Genomic DNA, 22,241 nt, shown 5'->3' with positions numbered 1-22,241 from the left:
TTAGCGTATATGATCGCATGGCTGATGATGACGATGGAACGTTTCGCTGCGATGAACAAAACATTGATGACATAAGAGTAACAACCCTGGCAAGGTCCTTAATCCAAATAGCGAAATCTTCCATAGTCGGATACGGTGACGTTGTTGCTGAATACCGACTCCACTCAAACTGCTTTGAGGGTGGCAGTTTAAGAATAACTTGCTCTAATAACATTAGGTTAGGTTAGGTTGAGATGGCTAGGGAGAGTGAATCCCCCTTACACTTAGGCCAACTAAAGGCCCATTGTGATACCATATACAATCTTTGTTCCCCTAGGATGTTGCGGCGCTTACTTGGGATCAAACCAATTCGTTAACGGGACGAATTTCAATAGTGCTCTTATATTGATTTCCGATACCTCTGCAAGGCCTTGTAGAGAGGGCTCTCCGAACTTCTGTAGCCGTCTTCTGCTGAGTGCCGGGCATTCGCATATAAGGTGCTGTACACTCTCTTCCCTTTCTTCGCATCTGCAGCTGCGACAGTAATCTGGTGCGCTCACATGTGTGCCGATTAGACAGTGACCTGTAAGATTCTTGCAAGAGTAGATACCTCGGTGCGTTTTAACCCTAAAAGATTAAACAGACGGCAGCGTTGATCCGGATTAACTCGGACTTAATCCCGATCAACTGCAGTTAATTCCCGAGTTGATCCGGATCATCACTGCCGTCTGTTTATGCTTTAAGAGTGCAGATGTGCGTTTTTTTTGTAGGCAGGCCGGTTATACAGGAGGAGAGGTTTCTCCAGCGTTCGTTTGCTGTTTGTACGGTGCTATTCCTGGCATGTAGTTTGAAAGTGGCTATTGGTATACCTACCATGTTCTTCCCCGGAAGGATGGGGGTGGTCGTACCATTCCTCGCCAGTTCGTCAGCTTTGCAGTTGCCCTCAATATCTCGGTGTCCAGGCACCCATATGAGTTGTATTCTATAATGCTGGGCCATCTCGTTTAGAGATCTGCGGCATTCAGTGAGGGACTTTGTTTTGTCTACGCCTGAGTCTAGAGCTTTCAGGGCTCCTTGACTGTCAGAGAAGACAAAGACCTGTCTTTCCTCCTTGGGTATTCTTGCTAGATACCGAGTGGCCTCCTGGATAGCCAGAACCTCCGCCTGGTATACACTGCAATGGTCTGGAAGGCGAACAAAATGTTTCCAGTTCCAGCTCCGGGGAGAAGACTCCTCCCCCGACCTTACCGTCGAGTTTGGAGCCATCAGTGAACATATTTATAGCGTTGCGTATATGGTGAGGCCTGGTGTCCCAGTCCTTTCGAGTTGGTATGGTAATTATATAGATTTTGGTGAAGGTGTTTGATGGTATGCAGTAGTCAGTACTTGCAGGTATCGGTATGGGCACCCTCGTCCCTAGGATTGTCGAATGGCCTGATGGACCATAAATACAGAAGCCTGCCTCTCTAAGGCAGGCTATTTCCCGAGCTACCAGATCAAGCGGGGGCAGATGTAGGACCGCGTTGAGAGCTTCGGTCGTGGAGGAACAAAGAGCTCCACTCCTTTGTACCTTTTGAAGTTGCCTGAGCGCTGTTGTCTTATCGAGGGTAGGCCACCATACTAGGGCTCCGTAAAACAGAATCGGGCGAACAATGGAAGTGTAGATCCAGTGAACTATCTTAGGTGAGAAGCCCCACGATACACCGATCGCCTTTTTACATGTGAAGAGTGCTGTGGTGGCTTTCTTGATGCGTTCCATTGTGTTGTCATTCCAGAGCAGTGTGCTGTCAAGAACTACTCCAAAATACCTGACAGTGCGTTTAAATTCCAGGCGTGAGCCATCGAGTTTGGGTGGTATAAGAGCCGGTACTTTGTATCGCCTGGTAAAGAGGACTAGCTCTGTTTAAGCTGGGTTCACCTCAAGACCGATGTTTTTGGTCCAAGTAACGAGTGAGCCAAGAACAGCTTCTATAAGACCACATAGAGTTTGAGGAAATTTTCCCTGTACGATAACCGCTACATCATCGGCGTATGCGACTACCCCATATCCATCCGCCTCCATGCGCAGGAGCAGTTGGTTCACCGTCACTACCCATAGGAGTGGGGAGAGAACACCCCCCTGCGGAGTGCCCTTACTAACAGACTTACGAGTCGTCTGCCCCCCCAATTCAGAGCTAACCATCCTGCTGGTGAGCAATTGGTGGATGATACTAACCAAGGGTTTCTCCACCCGCAGGTCCGTCAGAGCCGAGGTAATCGCAAACGGGATGACATTGTTGAACGCCCCTGCTATGTCTGAGAATGCTACTAATGCAAATTCCTTTGCTTCTAGTGATTGCTCAATTTTTGAGACTAGCGTGTGGAGGGCAGTCTCCGTGGTCCTCCCTTGCTGTAGGCATGTTGTGCATTAGATAACAGAGCTGGGTTAATCGATTGTCTTATATAAGTCTCCGAAGAGTCTTTCCAGAGTCTTAAGTAGAAAGGATGAAAGGGTGGTAGGCCTAAAATCGCCAGGATTAGCATGAGTGGCTCTGCCTGCTTTCGGTATGAACACTACCTTGACTCTGTCCAGGCTCCGGGAATGTAACCGAGTTTTAGACAGCTGGTGAATATGGCCTTGTATGCTCCATGGTGTGTTGTAGCTGGGCCGANGGATATTATCCATCCGGTCCTGGCATCTTATAGGGCTTGAAGTTAGATATGGCCCAACAGATTTTCCGGTCGCTTACGATTTCGTTGATGAGCTGTGGTGTAGCCTCTGCTGATTCTGGATCATATAACGTGTCACCGTTGCTTTCTGGGAAGTGATTATCCAAGAGTACTTTAACGGTTTCTGAACTTGAGTCAGTCCAGGACCCATCGTCTTTTTGGATATAGCTAGGTGCTATAGGTGATTTTGCGAGTACCTGACGCGAGTCTAGAGGCTTCGGATGTAGTCTCTATCCCGCTACAAAAATCACTCCACGAGGTGCGTTTCGCTTTCCTGATGGCTTTCTTGTATAAGTTAAGTGTCGATTTATATTGTGCCCAAGATGTCTCTAGGGCATCGCGCTTAGCAGCATTGAAAGCTTTCCTGCATTCTTTGCGAAGTTTATTTAGATCGGAGGACCACCAGGGAGGTTTGTACGCCTCCCTGGTTTTCCTCTTGGGACATGTCTTGATAAGCGCTGTCTCGCAACTCTCAGCAAAAAAGCTAACAAGGTGAGAAAGAGTGCTCTTTTAGGACCCTCCACGCAGAGATCTGATTACTGNTCGTCGCTGAGAAGCTCACGCTCTGTATACAGCCTCTGTAAGGCTTCACCTACTTCGGAGCTGGATGAGGCGTACCCGCTCAGCTCTTCGGTTGCTTGGTCGTCGACTTCAATCTCGTGGTCGCTGGGTGGCTCGTCCGTCTCCACACAGGCTGCAAGGTTTACTAGGGCTTCGGTGTCAGTTTTGTAAACTTTTAGCGTTTTTTTCCCAAAGCCATAGCTCACCCTGTAGTCGCTTTTTGCGANTATTTAGATCGGAGGACCACCAGGGAGGTTTGTACGCCTCCCTGGTTTTCTTCTTGTGACATGTCTTGATAAGCGCTGTCTCGCAACTCTCAGCAAAAAAGCTAACAAGGTGAGAAAGAGTGCTCTTTTAGGACCCTCCACGCAGAGATCTGATTACTGTAAGATTCACTAGCGAGGGTGATGTCAAGAACTTCCCTTCGATTGGTTGTGATAAATTCAGGGTCACTTCCCGTGTTGCAAATAGCCAGATTTGTGCTTAGCAAATAGTTATAAAGTGACTCACCTCGTTCGTTTATGTCGTTGCTGCCCCATTGGTTATGATGGGCATTTGCGTCCCCTCCCAGCAGTAGCATCGTGTCCATCGGGTTTGTATTTTTCACCAGCTCCATTAGTGCTGTGCGTGGGAAAGGGCCCTGATCGTCGAGGGCCAGGTAAAAAGAGGCCAGCCTGTATTTTCTTCGCTCTATTTCTAGGCTGACCGTGGTGATGTCTCCAGTGCTGAATTGTGGTAGGATAAAAGAGTTTATATTAGTTTTGACTAAAATGCAGGTGCGGGGTTTTCCCTTACCCTGAACACTGAATAGCTTGTACTTCGGGGTCCGCAAACCACAGATCCTATTACCAGTGATCCATGGCTCTTGGACCAAAGCGATGTCTACTTCACCTGAAGACAGTTGAAGCAGGAGCGCAGCAGATGCTGCTTTACTGTGATGGGTGTTGATTTGGAGTACCTTGATCACGCGAATCTCTCCTCTCTACCACCGTCACGTTGGCTTCGTCGTCGCTGAGAAGCTCACGCTCTGTATACAGCCTCTGTAAGGCTTCACCTACTTCGGAGCTGGATGAGGCGTACCCGCTCAGCTCTTCGGTTGCTTGGTCGTCGACTTCAATCTCGTGGTCGCTGGGTGGCTCGTCCGTCTCCACACAGGCTGCAAGGTTTACTAGGGCTTCGGTGTCAGTTTTGTAAACTTTTAGCGTTTTTTTCCCAAAGCCATAGCTCACCCTGTAGTCGCTTTTTGCGAGTGGCTCCGTGTTAACAACCCTCCAGTTGTGTGTAGGGATGCTGGGATTAAACTCCTGCAGCATTTCTAAGATATCTGCAGGTTCGGACGGCGTAACGGGTACACAGGCTCTCGCTCTGGGACGCGATGGGATATCCCTGGCCTCCACAACTTTTAGGCGGGCCCCCGGATACACCTCACCTACTCTGCTAATCGCCGCTTTGTACAGCTCTACCGATCTGCTGTCGTCACAGGCTATCAATTTGACGTTCCCCTGGAACCAGCCAGCGTCCGTACACGACGGAGGTGTTCCAGGGTCTTCCCTCTTGACCTGCAAGGCAACTTTCGCCAATGCGGCTTCGACCCACCTCCATTGGTTCCTCGGGATCCTGCCTTCTTCGTTGCTCTCATCCATAACACCAATAATCTTTCGGTGCTTAGCTATCTCCGCAAAGCATCGAGTCCAGGCACCTTGTGTCTTGGCCCTTTTCGGTGCCAGTGCCGGGGCTTCCTCCACGGATCTCTGACGCTTTGCAGCATCAGTCTTCCCATATAAGTTAAGGTCGAAGTCCGGGATAATCTTCTTAGCCCACTCTATGTCTTCTTGTACCTTCACGAAGTCCTCCTCCGAGACCTGATCCTCCCTAATCGGTGAGGTGGCCTGGCGGCGGAGGATTCGAGACGCGGTACGTCGATCTTGGTGGGTTGCCTTCGCAGGGTCAGTTCAGACGAAGTCCTTGGCCCTATTGTAGGTCACCATGTTCCTGGGTCCACCCCCAGTGGGCTGGCCAGACGCTGTTCGCTGAGTGACAAGCCCACTACAGGAAGGCCCAGGATTTCCAATGTTTGCCGTGCAGGCCTCCCGTCCAGTGCTACTTCTATGCGTAGCATTGGCCTTTGGACTTCTCGGACCAGGGAGTACCTTAGTCCTACTGCTGGTGGGTGCGGATACAACTGATGTCTGCTTCCGCATAGAGCTACTTTTGGCTAGGCCCGGTGGTACCGTGGCTTTGCTGGGTGCGGAGTTTGTGAGTCCTTTCGGCCTTTGTTTCGGAGCGCCGGACTCCCGTACTGGAATTGAAGTTTGTGAATTTGATGTGATGTGATGGTGTGATGATTCCATATTTTGTCCCACGAGACGGGGAGAAGGGGAACGTCCGCCCGGGCAGAGATCCGCTGTACCCGGGTAAGGCTAGTTGGCTCCGAAGGTCGCCCGGTATCCGGAGCACTCCGTTCGCGACTGGGCTTGATGAAGGGAAGGGCCCCCAGCCAGACTGATCCTCGGCACGGGTCGTATTATACCTTGATCCGGCCCTGAAAAGAGAAGGGAGGGAAGAACTGGCAAGGAATTTGGTCAGAAAGGGAAGCATAGGTCTAGGGATTTAGGAGGGGTCGCCGCTCGAATTAGCCGCCAAGGCGTTACCAGGTGTCACCACGGAGAGGCCCCTTTTACTAGGGGGGTGCTAATCGCAATGCAATTAAACACCTACGAGTCGACGCTTTGGGATGTCGCGTGTGTGCAAGTCGATCACCCCCATCAAAGACACCTAATAACATTGGATTCAATAAATGTTGTTCACAGTTTGCTGACCTCAAGAATGCGACGACGTTTCGAACTTGATTTGATAATTCAACAACTTTTTCAAGTTTGGTTTCACTAATAGCTGGAAGCTGTTGAATTTTTTGCATTTGAACTCTTATCAATAAATCTGGGCGACCAAAATTAAACTGTAGCTCTTCCAACACAAGAGGCACATTATCGGGATAAATTCACAATGAAGAAACTACTCGCTTAGCATGACCATGTAACGCTTTATGAAGTCGCATTAAAGTCTGTATATTATTGTATCCAAATTCGGTAGTGGTATCTCTGTAGCTAGCTCTAAACAAAGGCCAATCCTCTGGGTTGCTATCGAAATTTGGCAAAGGATACAATTTAGCTGCTGCGTTGTCAACAAAGGATACCATGCCTCTTTGTTGCAATGTTGTGTTCGGCGGTTGCATAAATTGACACTGTGGTATGGAGTTCGAATCTGTCTGGCGACAATGTATTGATGGCTGCGGAAGTCGTGGTACTGATGTCTGCGAATATTCAGCTTGCGACTGTGGACAATATGGTCCCGACTGTAAATTCCTCATGGTTGTAGACGATAACGACAACGGCATATGCTGGTTAGATATATTATGTGGAAAAATATTGTTAAAGTGCTCCCCAGTAGCGGAAGCTGTTATATTTACATTATTCTGTAAATTTCTCACGGCCGGAGTTGTAGATAACGACGCTAGCATATGCTTGCTATCTGTATTATCTGGTATAATATTGTTGAAGTGCTCCCCAGTAGCAGAAGCTGTTGTATTTATATCATTATTGTCTGAAGGCTTATTTTGGCATATGAGACGGGCCAATGTTGCTATCACCCATCTTGACTTCGTTTTTAATTTGTTGTGTTTCACGGCTTAGCTCGCTTACGGACTCCTTCAAAGTATTAATGTTGCCAACAATGCGGCAAATTGATCGTGCGTTATGACTAGTGTTGCTAGATTTTTAATGCTCGAAATCAGTACATTAGACTTTTTCATGCTAAAAAAATCAGTACTTTTCAGTACATTTTTATTCAAAGCAAAATTATGAATGTAAGCAACAGAAAATAATTTAAAACGCCTGAGTTCTTGTTTTTAACAATATTTTGGTATAAAAATAAAATATAGTTTATAAAAAGTAAAAGTGTTATTCATTTTAACATGAGTGTACACATCATTATACACAGGAGCCAATAAATTATTTTATATTTGTGACTTTTTGAATAGCAATAACACTGTACGTCAAAATCAACTTTTTTTCTGGGTATCGGACCAAACCAATTTTTTTTAAGAGATTTAGTCATAGGTAAGTAATTTCTCCGTTCGAAGTTGGACCTTTGGTAAAAAATTATTTTTAATTACTGTAAGTAAGCTACTAAAAAAGGAAAAACATAGTCGTGGTACGCCCTTTTCTCTTATTTAAACGATATATAACTTTTTCTATGTTACAGGTGCTATAAGGGGTCAAAGGTCGGGTCTTCGAAAAATTAATTAATAATTAATTAATCTTATATTTCAAACAAGTTTGAACTGATTTAAAAAAAAAAATTAATATCGTCACAAACGTGATTAAACCCGCTTTATTCTGATATGTAATTTGTATACTTCGTATGTATAAATCTGAGAAAAAACATTTGAAAGGAAAAAATACCTTTTTTTTTATAAAAAAAAAGTATTTTAAATAAAAACGCCATACGGCTTCACTAGTAGTTCATAAAATATAAAAATGTTATTCATTTTAACATGAGTGCACAAATCATCGTACACAGGAGCCAATGACATTTTTGAATAGCAATAATGAGATCATTCCCATCTTCAGTGTTTAAATAGTCAAAGAATTCTATACATTTCATTTTAAAATTACTTTTAATTTAAAGTTCACTTTCAAAAATTTGAATTAGAAGCCGGTTTGCGCCAGGAAACAAACTTTATTCTTAAGATCCTCTCATACTGTAAAAAAGTCCCACTTTTTAAGGAGTTCATCTATATTTCCTCATGGCTTAAATAATTTTTCAACTACGCAAAAACTGTGAAAGACTAAGAATTCGCTAAAAAGAGTATCTAACTCTATGTCTTGTATGCAAAACTCTTTTACAGAGTCAGTAAATTGAGAAAAAGGAGTTGTAAGTTATAGGCAAAAGCCATTCGAATATTGAAATTTATTGTTATTAAACTGAAAGTTATTTTCGAGATAATTAAAAACACTCGAAAAAAATTTAAGCCTTCTTTTTAAATAATTTAAGCTCGCATCATATTATCGCAACTGGTACGTAACAACCCGGCGATATGCCCATAAAACGATTGATCTTTTTGTTGTATTTATTTCTTGGGCATATCAAACATTATCTAAAACATGTCAACTATAATTAAATTATTTTCTTCTTATTTTTTACAGTACAGTTTAAGGAAGTTCCAACGTTATGTAAAAACCTCAAGAAAATACTAAAGTATTTTGTTTGAATTGAAAATTCAGTACAAATTGAAGAAATGAATAAAATCAGTACAAGGGTTGAAAAATCAGTACTGTACTGATAAAATCAGTACGTCTGGCAACCGTAGTTATGACCATGGTTGCCACTCGCCAACATTTTTTTCTACCAAAATCTCTTAAGAAAAGTGACCAAAAGTTACCAAATCTTCACTACCAAAATCTTCACTTCTTCAGTGAGAAAAAAATATGCTGAATAACACTGCTATATTTCATAACAAATATGTATATACTTACAGCCCGGTTCTGTGCACTTAATAAATTCAATATTTTTATAATTTGTCAATTTTTGATTATTTATCAAGAACTCCCAGTACTAGCACAGAAGTTTAAATCTATTTTTTTGATAAATTATCAAGATTGAAAATGCTATTGACAATTTTGCTTTTAACCGTTCGTTTGACTCGTACAAAATTGCGTAAATTGCGAAAATTGCTATTTGTTTGCTATTTTTTCGGGTTTTCATAATTGACTGTACGTCGAAACATATGTCGGTAGGTGTCGAAATACATGTCGGTAGATGGGTCTGGTAAAAAGCACGCAACATTTTTTTTTACCGGAATAATCAAAACGATTTATCGTCCCGTTTCTGCCTTAACCACGTATCCACAATTTTTGGGAAAACTAATATTACCACTTATAACAGCTCTTTAAGCGTCACACTATTTGAAAATAGAACAACGACTTAATGAGGGTTCCCACTACTGTTAGTGGAACCAGAAATATTAAGTAAAAAATATTAAGTAAATGCGTTTATTGTATCCTAGGGGAAGAAATGAAACATTTTTTCTTACTCTCTCTCTAATATACATCTATTGCAGATACGAAGTTAAGGCAGAAACTGGACGTTATGGACCTTACCAAAAATTAGTTGTGTTTGTTTACAAATTATGCAGTAACTTGCCAGCAACTCTCCAGTAACTTAATTTCTAAGAATTCGCTCTCATAGAAAAAATTTGCAAAAAAGTACGCGAAGCTATTCCAGTAATAATTTGCAAGTTTCATGAACAGCTGATAAATTGGTTTATTCGCAGCAAATTTCTAATAAAACAATATATTTTATATTAAATAACCATAAAAACCCACAAACAGTTTCCTTATTAGTTTAAATTACATCGAGCAACATGCGATCAGCTGTTTTTTGTACTGGCAAATTCTTACAAGTATAAATTCATCCAGTAAAATCCAGTAAAAACTTGCAACTTCAACTGTCATTTTTCGCTCTCTCAATTTCCCCTACTTTGCAAGTTTCGTAAAAACTTGTACTGTATTTTACTGGAAATGAGTAAACAAACGCAACTATTGCCAGATGGCCAGCATTAAAATGTGGAGGGTAGAATTCAAAATTTATCGCAAAAATTCGAAAGTTGTCTTAAAAGTGCGGCCTTTGGTGCTGCCACTGTAATTCAAATATTTCCAGTATTCGAATATGAGATGACTCTAATGACTCTAATTTAATCGAAGTAATTTTGTAATTACCCTGCAGTGTAAAATTATCAATTGTTAAAACTAACCAACTTATAGTTAGCTTTTTGGCGAGATTTCGATTAATACCTCACTTTTAATTAGCTATGACAAAACCAACTTAAAGTGAATTGTAAAGTCGTGCAGGAGTCATGCAGACGCAATCGGGAGTTGGTTTTCTTTACAAGTTTCTATTAAATATCCTCATACAAAAATTACTTTCAATACACTTTTTTTCTGAACTTCGCAGATTCTTTTTCATATTCAGGACAAATAAAAGGAAGATCGAAATTTTATACTATCATTTTGAAGTTATGTCTGACGGTGTTCGAATATGGGGCCACCCAGAGCAGAATATGTAAACAAATATGAAATGTAATAAAATAAAGTAAATAAATAAGTAAATAAAAAAGTAAAAAAACAAAAAAATATTTTGTTTTTCTTATTGATATTTTATGTCCAAAAGTAGTTAGTTACAAGTTAGTTGACATGTAATGCAGAGGTATCCAGGTCTGACTTTTTTGCGGCCATCGCCCCACAAAAGTAGTTAGCTTTTTTCGAACAAAATACACAGTTAATAGTTAGCACTAGTGTTCGCGTAAACAGACTAAAGTTAGGTATAAGCTAACGTCACTCCCTGCAGGGTACGCACATTCAAAACATAGTTCATTTCTTTCTAGTTATGCAGATAAATGTTTAGTTGTAAATGTTACCAAAATGAAATAAAAGTTACCAAGTTACCAAATCGTTTAAAAGTTACCAATTGTGGCAACCATGATTGCAAGGCCTGCTTATGACTTCGACTGAAAAACGTTGACTGCGATGCTCAATGTACACTTAAACGATAACTGAATTTAGGGGTTGATTCGACGATTTCAACTAGACTACGCTGGCTGCGAAGCTAAAATGCTGAACGTTTTCTGTACAGCTCAATATTGAACGACGTTGACTACAAAACTCGATGCTGGCGACTTTGGCTGTGAAACTCAATGTTGAACGTTTGCTGTACAGCTTAATGTTGAACGACGTTGACTGCAAAACTCGATGCTGGCGACTTTGGCTGTGAAACTCAATGCTGAACGTTTGCTGTACAGCTCAATCTTGAACGTTTCAACAACTGACCATTTGAATTTCTTTTACGCAGCACCCATACAATTCCAAATACTGCACGAAATGGAATGAATGACACAAGCCAATATTCGATGACTGGGTGACGCGCAGTGATCGGACGTCAAAATAAATTTGTGTGGTACAATCTGAAAAAAAATGTGGTAGATTTCAAAAAAATGTGGTAGATCTCAGGTTTTGGATCAAACTTTGTACAAAAGTTAAAAATATTCTGCAAGGTTTCACCTAAATTGCAAGCATTTTAACTAGAATCTTAAAAAAAAAAATAATAAATAATAATAAAGATTGAAGTTGCTAAAAATTGCGTTGAGTTTTGGCAAGTTTTTTCCTTGACAGTGTAAAGCAGTTCCTTCCATATCAAGATATTTTTCGAACATGTTTCGAAAAATTTCTACAACCTTGCGGAGTGCTGCCAGCTTTCCTTTTTATCACATCACGATATAGCGAACAAATGTGGCACGTTCCAGAAACTGCCACTTGGGATTTGCCAATTTTGAAAATTCTCAAGTAAAAGTAAAGAACGCTTTAGAAACTTTAGATGTACTGCNCCTTGACAGTGTAAAGCAGTTCCTTCCATATCAAGATATTTTTCGAACATGTTTCGAAAAATTTCTACAACCTTGCGGAGTGCTGCCAGCTTTCCTTTTTATCACATCACGATATAGCGAACAAATGTGGCACGTTCCAGAAACTGCCACTTGGGATTTGCCAATTTTGAAAATTCTCAAGTAAAAGTAAAGAACGCTTTAGAAACTTTAGATGTACTGCAATTTGCTAATACTTTCACAAAAATCGCCGTTTTTTACCATTTTCGCTATTAATTCCTTTTATAAATCACTCCAAAAAACGGCTCGGTTCGGTTCAGTGGTTCGAACCACTTAGAAAAAGCTTGTACCGGTTCAATAACCGGTTCATGAGTATTCCTGAACCGCGGTTCGGTTCGGTTCAAATGGTTCAATGCTAAAGGATACAAATATTAAAAAATATGACAAGTCTGTGTATATAAATAAAAATAAAAGGCTTTGTTATTGAGATCAAATTCAAATATCCGTGTGTGTAGTAGTGGAAAAATAAATAGGGACGCGACATTTTAACAAGTTAGGCTTTTTTTTTTTTAAGTATAGTTCATCGTCTAACAAAAACTATGAAAACTGTTCAAAGTTTTATGTTGACTTTTGGCAATATTTGTATTTGTATATTTTTGATACAAATTTTTGTATGAAATCTGAGTATTTAGAATTTTTTTTGCTGGCGGTGATATGAAGTTTCTGCCATGCAAATAAAAACATTTTAAGAATTTATTTATGGACGACACAGAGATGCCATTAAACTCAAAAGTGTATTACAAAATTTGCAAAATGCTTAAGTGGACTTTGAACCGAACCGAACCATTTTTACCTTCCTTTTATTAGCTCGGGATGTAACTATGTAATATTGATGCGCCTAAAAGATGCTGCGATTTCTATTCTCAAGTTTCATACCTGATGACAGTACGAATGGCAGTTATAATAGGGAGGTTTTAGTTTTTTAAACTATAATTTTTTTATTTGGATTGGTTTTCGGTTCGGTTTTGGCATTTCAAAATAAAAATGGTGCGGTTCGTGGTTCGGTTTGAAGGTCGAAAAAAGCGACGGTTCGGTTCAAAACTGGTTTGCAGCCCTGTTATAAATCATATATCGCTAGCTTAGAGTGAAATGTTGCTAAGTCCATTTTTTATGAACAATTAGTTTTTGGTGCAGGAAGCAAGGAAAATTGAAAATGCACCGTTTCTGAAAGGATCTAACTACTTGTTTTATTTCTACACGTTTTATTCCGTGATGTGCAAAATTGCTAAGTCCAAAGTAGTCACAGAAAATTTGATAAGTCCAAAAAAATATGAATATTTTTTTACGCTGTCGAATTCGATTTGTATTGAGGGTTGTGCAACAACATTATTTTTGAATATTTATATACACATGTATGTATCTATATTAGGCTGGGTCGATTTTGCATGGGGGAAAATAAAAGGCATTAGACCGTGTTGTAATAGTAATATTATGATGTTTTAGGTCTAAGCTAATTGTTATTGGCCAAGAAAGATTAATTTAAAACTTATCTTTAGCCCGCGCAATTGAATCAAAGTGTATGAATTTTGAAAATGAAACTTTGGCTTGTAATATCTATGGAATGCGTTAATTGTTATAAACAGGACGATATATCAAATTAAGGGTTATTAAATTTAGTACCTCACGTTCATTTATCATTTTTCAATAAGTATACAAATTTTTGAGATATTAAAATAAAAAATAAGAAAACTATAATTTTCCCTTATGAATTTTCAATTCTTCATTACTTCAGCAACCAAGTGAAAAATACAAAAAAGCGAGACGAGATTTATTTCAAACGTTTTAATGCTTTCGGATGTTTATATAATATTAAAAGGACCGTGGACTTGGTCACGCCTATTTGGTCAGTTTTCTAGATCATGGTGAATGAAGTGTAACATGTATTGTCCAAGATTAGGAATCGTTTGATAAGTTAATAGTAGTTGCAAGCATAAATATAAGTATTTGCATACATTAACATAATACAATTAGGGCGAGAAACGCCCATTTTGAGTCCATTTTTCGTGGTTTCTAAATTTGCCGTTATATGAAAGTAGGGGACGTGCAAAAATGTGTATACTTTAGTTAATTTCATTATTTGTAACTGTAGGTAGGTAAATGCGATAGTCTTTAACATATCCTGGAAAATCCTTTTGAGGTCTCTCCAATTGGACGATATTGCTTTGCATTCAGCTTGAACGAAAAAAGTCACTCCTTGGCATACTTTTCTGTAATCCGGTTCTTTCATTTAAAGGTTATTTATAAAATTGAAGATTTTTTTTTGAGAAAAAAACTGGAGATCCACTTAAGTTTTTCGATATAACTTTGGTAAATGTTACTCGATCGGCACGTAATAATTACCAAACTGAAGGCGAGACTTGCTATTACTGATTTATGATAATAATATGTTGAAAATCATTATCAATATTAGGCTTAAATTAAAGCTAGAAGTCTCGAGTACTATCTCTGAAAATACCATCCCTGCACGTTGAATTGATGGTCACTTATAGTAATCAGCATAAAAAAGTCTATCAAAAACAGCTTTAACATTTGATGCAACAAAATCACTGTTCCCTTGTGTATTTATTAAAAGAACCTAAACAATTTGTTCTAATTTGCTAAGTCCAACAAAAAAAATTTAAGAAAAAAGTAGAAAATTTGCTGTCACAAAATTATCTACAAAATTTGTAAAAAAGCACACTTTTTTATTATTTTTTTTTAATAAAGGGTAAATGAAAAACGCGAAACATTGCATTCAAAGTTTTGCAAAATACTTAAAGAAAATTGCTTAGGAACGTTTTTTGTGTCTCCTGTACAATTGAAAAAAATGGACTTAGCAACTTTGCACTCTAAGCTAGCGATATTTTGCAATTTAACACAACAAAATCACGTTTCCTGTCGATAAATCGAATATTGAGAAAATTTAATATTTAACACTTTATTTTATCCTCACATTTTGACTGTTGTTAGTGTTTAGTGTTGGACAATTTTTACTCTTAAAATTAACTAAAACTACTCAAAAACGCGAATATGTGGTAGATTTCCGACCTTGTGTGGTAGATGTGGTAGATGCTCAAAAACGTGGCAGATCTACCACAATGTGGTAGAAGTCCGATCACTGGTGACGCGCCGAACCGATCGACAAATATGGCTGACCCTTCCACGAATCTTCGTAAGTTGGTTGATTCATGGAAAATATGTATGTATTTTATGCAAAGACAATTTGGTATAACTCGAATGTACCAATGTTGTAAGCAAATTTGTAACTTAATGTCGACAAATGAATAAAAAGAAACAGCTTAGAAATGCCTTTGCGGCAAAACTTCAAACTTTATTTAACTAATTTAATTGACACTTTGGCGCATGCTAGTGCGCGTTACAAATTAGGTGCTTACTCAACGACGAAGTGAAAGAAGGGCCCCATTCAGTGCACAGTTGTCATGTCGTTGTATTGTTGCGAAGAGTTACCATGTGATTGTACTGTTTTGCTGACAGTGTGGCTGTAGATGAGTGCGCAAAGATGCTTGCTATAATTTGTTGATATCCAGAGAGGGTCACGGTTCGAATTAAACTGCAGGCAACATGCAAATTAACTATATATATATTTTTTTTGTTTTTATCTTGTTTATTCACATCACGGATGCTTTTTCAGAACGATCATTTTAATATGCGCGTAATTGAATTGAATATTTACCAATATACAATACTTTCGTTGACGTTTAAAGCAAGATTAATTACAATTGATTGCACGGCACCGAAATTATACCAGGGGTTGGATTCTGTAACTTTGAGAAAATGCCGTGTACACGGAGTGAAAAACTCACAACCAAACACTCACTGAATAAAATGCTGTGAGTTTTTCGGAAGAACAGTGTATACAATATTGACAGTTAAAACTCATTCTCTCAGTTGCTGAATCGCAAAATGAAGAGTGTAGTAGAGATAAGCTCAAGACTTAATATTTAATCCCCATCCCGCCCATCCCGAAAGTCAATTTTTAAGACCCGCCATCCCGATGTTTTTCAGAATTGTACCGCGGGTCCCGAAATCTATTACTATCTTTCAAATTAATTTTAAATAATAAAATAAAAAAGATCTGGCATCTTCCCATTATTTTATTTTGCATTGCTGTTCGTTTTCGTCTCAACAAATCGTAAAAAATTGCATATTTCATACATCGTTTTTAAGGAAGATTTTCTGTATTTGCGGAGGTTGCGGTTTTATCGGGAGTATCGGGAAAGGATTTTAGTACCGTCCCGCCCGCAAAATTTTTACAGACCTTCCCGATGCCACCCATCCCAACCAATTTGAAATCAGTACCGTGGGCATCTCTAGAGCGTACACAATTTTCAGTGTACACTTGAAAACTCACAGCTCCAGAATACAGCCCCATGTGAAGTAATAACCCCACGTCTCAATTTTCTACTAAATGTGTCTTAACATATGTCAAATTTCTGTTTTAACTTTGTCCCGTTTTCTCATGTGGGCAACTTGCTGTCTTAACATATCACTGTCAAAATGCCAACAAGCCAATCAGATCGATCTATACCCAATGTAGTTGGCGCGGTAAAATGAAAACTGAGTTGTCAAACTTCGAAACGACAGCTGATGTTAAGACAGCGATGATAAGAAATTGGGCAAGACAGATATGGTTTAACAGTGGAAATTTGCGGTCTCCACCTGTCTTAACACAGTTTTTTTTTAACATAATCTGTAGAAGGTGGAGACGTGGGGTAAGAGCGGGAAGAAAGATTTGACACTATCTTATTGGACAATTTGCTTAAAAAAAATTCTGTAAGAGCCGAATGTCAAGAAATCTAAGAAAATAAAGTGAGAATGCTGTTTTATTGCTACAGCCGGTATAATTTCACCATGCTTTGACACTACTATCTTATTTGAAAATTTTCCTTCAAATTTTTTTTATAAGATAGCCAAATGACAGAAAATAAAGCGAGAAAGCTGTTTTATCACTTCACCTGTTTATTGCGACATGCTTCATACCATATATATAAATGCAGCTTTACTCACATAGTTAATGGTTACAGTATGTAGAAATTTTATGTTTTTTATTTCAGATTTAATGATGACGAAGTTAATGTGTTAACTCAATTGGTTACAAGTCGCCCACATCCTACACAGTCTGGACTTCGGTTTGTTTCACTAGCACTTTGCATGCTTATAGCGTGCCCATCGCTTGTCTCTACAACTCTTCTTGAAAATAAAGCAGTTGAATGGCTACAATGGCTCATAAAGGAGGATAAGTTCTTCGGAAAAAAATCAGACACAACTGCGTCGTTGGGTGAAATGCTGCTTCTGCTCGCAATACACTTTCATAGTAATCAAATTACGGCAATTAGCGAATTGGTTTGTTCAACTCTAGCAATGAAAATTCCTATCCGGCCAAATAGTACGAGTCGCATAAAACAGGTTTTCACGCAAGATCTATTTACTGAGCAGGTCGTAGCGTCTCATGCAGTTCGAGTACCTGTAACTCCAAATTTAAATGCGAACATTTCTGGTTATCTTTCAGTGCATTGCATACATCAACTTTTAAAGTCGCGGGCATTTCTGAAGCATAGAGTACCTATTAAGCTATGGATTTACAAACAAATTTGTAGTTCTGTTCGACCAGTACATCCAGTTATGCCAGCTTTAATCGAAGTGTATGTCAACACACTAATAGTGCCGAATCCGTTAGGAAAAGTAAATGTCGATCATATGCACAAACCTTTCTCCGAAAATGAAATTTTATACATTTTCAAGTCGTCCAAGACTACTACAATTGATAGTAAAAATATTCTCGGAGTATCACAAATGTTAACATTCGGTGCAACATCCACCGAAATGGATGAAATAATGAGCATTGAAGTCAAGTGCTCTTTAACCGCACAATTGCTCATATTATATTATTTGGTTCTATATGAAGATACGCGTCTTTGTAATACACACAACCAGTCCTTGGCTGGAAAGAAAATAAAGGAGTACTCGAACAACTTTTTGGCAGAGCTTCCAATGAAGTATTTGCTACAGAAAGCGGAACAATATCAGATCGATTATGCCGGTCTATTTCATCCATTACTTCGCTTAATTATATCCAACTATCCTCATTTAAGTATGGTTGACGATTGGATGGAGGAGCATTATGCATCAATTTCCGTATCATCAAATCTCATGTTAAATAAGCAAATTGATCGATCCCTCGTAATTAAGGCACTGGATATAATAAGTACTAAATCTTCAATAGCCATACGAGTTTTTAAAGCTCTTTTAAAGCTTCCCGTTGAAGACTTGGCGCAGTATACAGATCTAATAGTGGAGAATATGCCTCATGTTTTTCAAAAGAACGTTCCACGAATTATTCAAGACCTATACAAAGATATATGGTTGCGGCTTAATTCTGTCCTTCCCACTAGTTTTTGGAAAATGTCGCTTAATTCTGTCATGAACGCAGAAACGAGCTCCCCATGTTGCACATATGTTAACGAAGATTTGTTGGATCCATTACAAGTTTTAAGGTAGGTATGTTATTCCTACTATGTACATTAAAGTGGTCCAAAAATGTATGTAAAAAAATAAGGTCGGATTTTTAATGCCGCCACCCCCTAGGATTGTTCTATACCGAAAAAAATTACCCATATTTTTTTATTTTGAAATCAAAAAATATTTAGGGAGTGCTCAAAGCGCTCAAAGTTTTCCATGTATTTTATATGGAGAAAAAACAATTTTTCGTATAAATGGTGGATCGGACCGTGGTTCTCTTCAGGAGACTTCCAGTATTAATATCCAATTGTTTATTTAACCATTTTTTATGATTCAAGATTTTTATTGGTCCCCCATTGCATCTTCTAAGGGCTTTGGAGGACCTATAAAATATAGTTACCATGAAAAAATTGTTAAAGAAACAATTGAGTATTATTACTGGGAATCTCCTGAAGATAAGTAAAGTTTTCCGATCGAAAAATATTGATTTTCAAGAATTCTACACTATTTCTACGAAAAGATGTTTTTTCTCCATATAAAATACATGGAAAACTTTGAGCGCTTTGAGCACTCTCTAAATATATTTTGATCTCAAAATAAAAATAGGGGTATATTTTTTTCGATATAGATCAATCCTAGGGTGTGCCGGTATTAAAACTGTGACTTTATTTTTTTGGACCACTCTAATGTACATACACACATAAATTTCTATATTTTCCATAATTAAACTATTTATGAATTTCAGGTGTGGAAAGCATGTCTTCTATTCCCCCCATACTCTTATGATCCTGTTACGCATTTTGCAAGGAAGTTTGGCAGCATCCAAAGCTTTTCTCAATATCCAGATGCAATCTAAGCAGATATTAGACAAAAATGGGCAATTGCAGTGTGACAGCGATCGAGACGAGTTGAAAACAGCTTTGATTGCTTCACAGGAGAGCGCGGCTGTCCACATACTCCTAGAAGTTTTAGCTGATATGAATAAAAATGCCGTTGATACAGTATCAACTTTTTGCTTACGGGAAACGCAAGGCATAATTTGCTCCTTCATACATCAAGCTTTTATATCTGAGCCTTCTTTGGCTAAACTTGTACATTTTCAAACATATCCGAGAGAAGTTATACCAATGATGGTAATGGGTGTTCCTTCCATGCATATTTGTATTGATTTTCTTCACGAGTTTCTTACTATGCCGGAAATGGATAAACAAATATTCACCATAGATTTGGCATCTCATCTCGTACTTAAATACGCTATACCTAAAAGCTTAAGTGTTGCAAAATTCTGTATAAATACGGTTCAATCATCCTTGTCGTTACTTTCTACACAAGCTAAATGCAAATTTTTGAGTAACATTCTACCAGCCCTTATTCGATTCGCGGAGGCTTTTCCTATTTTAGTTGATGACTGTATTAATATACTTATGCTAACTGGAAGGAGCTTGCATTCGCAAGGCACTTTAGGCATTAACTCCACTCAAATGCAGCTCACATCAAATACGAAACAAAAGTGCTTCAAGGATACACAGCAGTACATATCCATGATAGAAGAGGCATTTGAAACGTTGATAACAAAAATAGTAAATAAAGTGGAGCTGTACTGAACTATCAGATTCAATTTTAATTATATGTGTATTTGTGTACTGACCTCAAGAAACAAAATAGGCGGGAAATAAGTTTTTAAAAAATAGTCTCAACTAAACACTAACACGAAAATTCTTAAAAATAAAAGAGACTCAATATGGCTCATTCCACGGTAATCGATACCGTATGAAACGAAAATAAACATAAGAATTTGGCTGTATTCTATTGAGTAAGAGTAAATAAATCTAACTTTCAAGACTGAAAGCCGAAATTCCGAAATTTATCTCAAAATCAGATATTTTTTTACTTTAGGTTGTACCATTTACCATTTAAAAACCCATATGAGAGGTTAAATTTTTTCTAAATTTACAAGACTGATTTTCGTGGTCTATTACCTTTTTGCATTGTTTAAGCCGTCAATGGAGAGAACAATTCGTTTATGTACGCTCATATTCTTCCACGCTACTAGAAGATATAGAGGCTTCCTCTCTCCCACAGAGGCTCAAACGATGNAGGTTAGCAAAAGTTAGGTCGATTCTGAGAGTGAGGGGTGAAAATAGAGGCTAAATTAGAAGACCCGTATCGCGGCGTTTGTTTATATTAGTTCGAATTTTTTTTTAATCGACCTTCGAACTTTGCAGTCAAATGCCGATTTTCAGAATATTGTTTAGATGGTTTTTTGGTTATAACTCGTCGACTAATTGATATTTTTTCAATCTGTTAAAGCCAAATTACAGAGATGTGGCCACCCAAACAGACAGCTGCTTGCAGAGGAGCCCTCGCCTAGGCACGTCAGGAGGCATCTATACGAACTGACGGCCTCTGGACCCGTCAGCATACCGACAGGCTCTGAACGGCTTTCACAGGGAGTCAGTCTCGAGTTATGTAGACTCCAGACCTGTGAATGCCGTTCTAGGCACACAACCACCGGACATTGGCGAAAAGGAGCTTCATCTTCCTCGTGAGACAAGAACCACAGTAGCCCAACTTCGCTCGCTACTGCAGCAGGTTAAACTCATACCTGAGCAGACTAAACGCGGATGTGCCAAATGAGTGTCCGGCATGCGGAGAGACCCCTCACGACTCGAAACATCTCTTCGCATGCCCGGAAAACCCGACAACCCTAACGGCTTTGTCCTTGTGGACCGACCCAGTGGAGGCTGCACGCTTCTTAGGGCTGCCGTTAGTGGAACTTGACGACAACGACTGAGATATCAACCGATCTGGGCGGGGTTGTTGTAGCCGCTAGAACAACAACAACAGATCAATTCGTTAGCATTGCAATGGCGTAATTTTCAAGTATTAAATGTTTTATTATATATTGAAGCAAAGCATATTTCCATGTCACGCCCGTCACAAAATACACAAAATAGTTATTTTTGAAGAAAAACACATCTTGGACAGTGTAAAAAAGCTGACGAAAGTAACGCTATGACACATGAACCGATTATGTTGGTCACGCCCGTCACAAAATACACAAAATAGTTATTTTTGAAGAAAAACACATCTTGGACAGTGTAAAAAAGCTGACGAAAGTAACGCTATGACACATGAACCGATTATGTTGGTCACGCCCGTCACATGTCACACCCGTCACAATTTAAAATTCGACAAACTTCAATAAATTCAGCCGTTACTTATGTGCTAATCTGAAATGTGTCATATATCTGTTTGTGATCAGCGATGATAAAGCTAATCATAAAACTATGTTGCTCGAGCGATGGGAAAACTTAAGCTATGCTGTCACGGATAAAAAGAAACAATTACTTCGCTTGTCAGGGCAAAAACAGTATCTTTAACGGTTTTTACAGGTAACGGCCTTGGTTTGCAGGTAACAGCCTCATACTATTTAAAAATAAGGTACTTTACAATTTCTTTTTGGTTGTTCCACAATACATCATACTTTACAATTACTCAGGCATGCAATGGAGATAAAGAGTCCGATCAAGGACTATCCCGTCTTTAGGTGGTAGAATCTAGCATGTGTTCGTAAAATCCGATTTTTTGAGAAAAAAGTTAGTTTAGTTGTCTAATAATGTGTATTTATGTATTTATGCTCAACTTGTCACACCCGTCACAGTTGAATTTGGAACATATAATCTATAATTTCCAATAGAGGTAAGCAACTTTGGCGTAAATGCTGAGAATGTTCATTTAACTATACAAAGAACTACTTAAAACCATAAGCAGAAGACGTAATTAGCAGAAAAACTCTGATACAAGTAAGTATTTAGTAGCTAATTTGGTTTGCGTACTCGTCACACCCGTCACAGTGACTAAAATTCAGATAACTCGTTCGGATTAAATTGTTTTTGAAATTTTTTTCTAGGCATTGTGTATATCTCGGAAACCTATTAGAAAATACTCGTTTTAAAAAATTTTAAAACGTGAGTTGAAATGTCACACCCGTCACCGTGGAATGAGCCATATGCATTATATATACGGTGACCATTTG

The 22,241-nt window shown here is 38.9% G+C and overlaps 1 protein-coding gene across 1 annotated transcript in view; it reads left to right on the top strand.

Moving 5' to 3' along the window:
- IntS2 (integrator complex subunit 2) overlaps positions 1-19,826 on the top strand; it is a 126,513-nt gene extending 106,687 nt beyond the window's left edge. The window contains exons 3-4 of the mRNA XM_017638738.1: positions 16,798-18,237; positions 18,948-19,826. Of these exons, the coding sequence (XP_017494227.1) occupies positions 16,798-18,237; positions 18,948-19,806 (2,299 nt within the window). The 3' untranslated portion in view covers positions 19,807-19,826. The remainder of the gene's footprint in view (positions 1-16,797; positions 18,238-18,947) is intronic.
- The last annotated feature ends 2,415 nt before the right edge of the window (positions 19,827-22,241 follow it).

The sequence above is a fragment of the Rhagoletis zephyria genome, unplaced genomic scaffold (assembly GCF_001687245.7).
Source record: "Rhagoletis zephyria isolate East Lansing unplaced genomic scaffold, Rhagoletis_zephyria_1.1 Rzeph_scaffold_00146, whole genome shotgun sequence".
In the NCBI taxonomy this organism is placed as follows: Eukaryota; Metazoa; Arthropoda; class Insecta; order Diptera; family Tephritidae; genus Rhagoletis; species Rhagoletis zephyria.
Note: the sequence above shows the minus strand (reverse complement) of the source record. Positions and strands in the feature narration are given on the sequence as shown.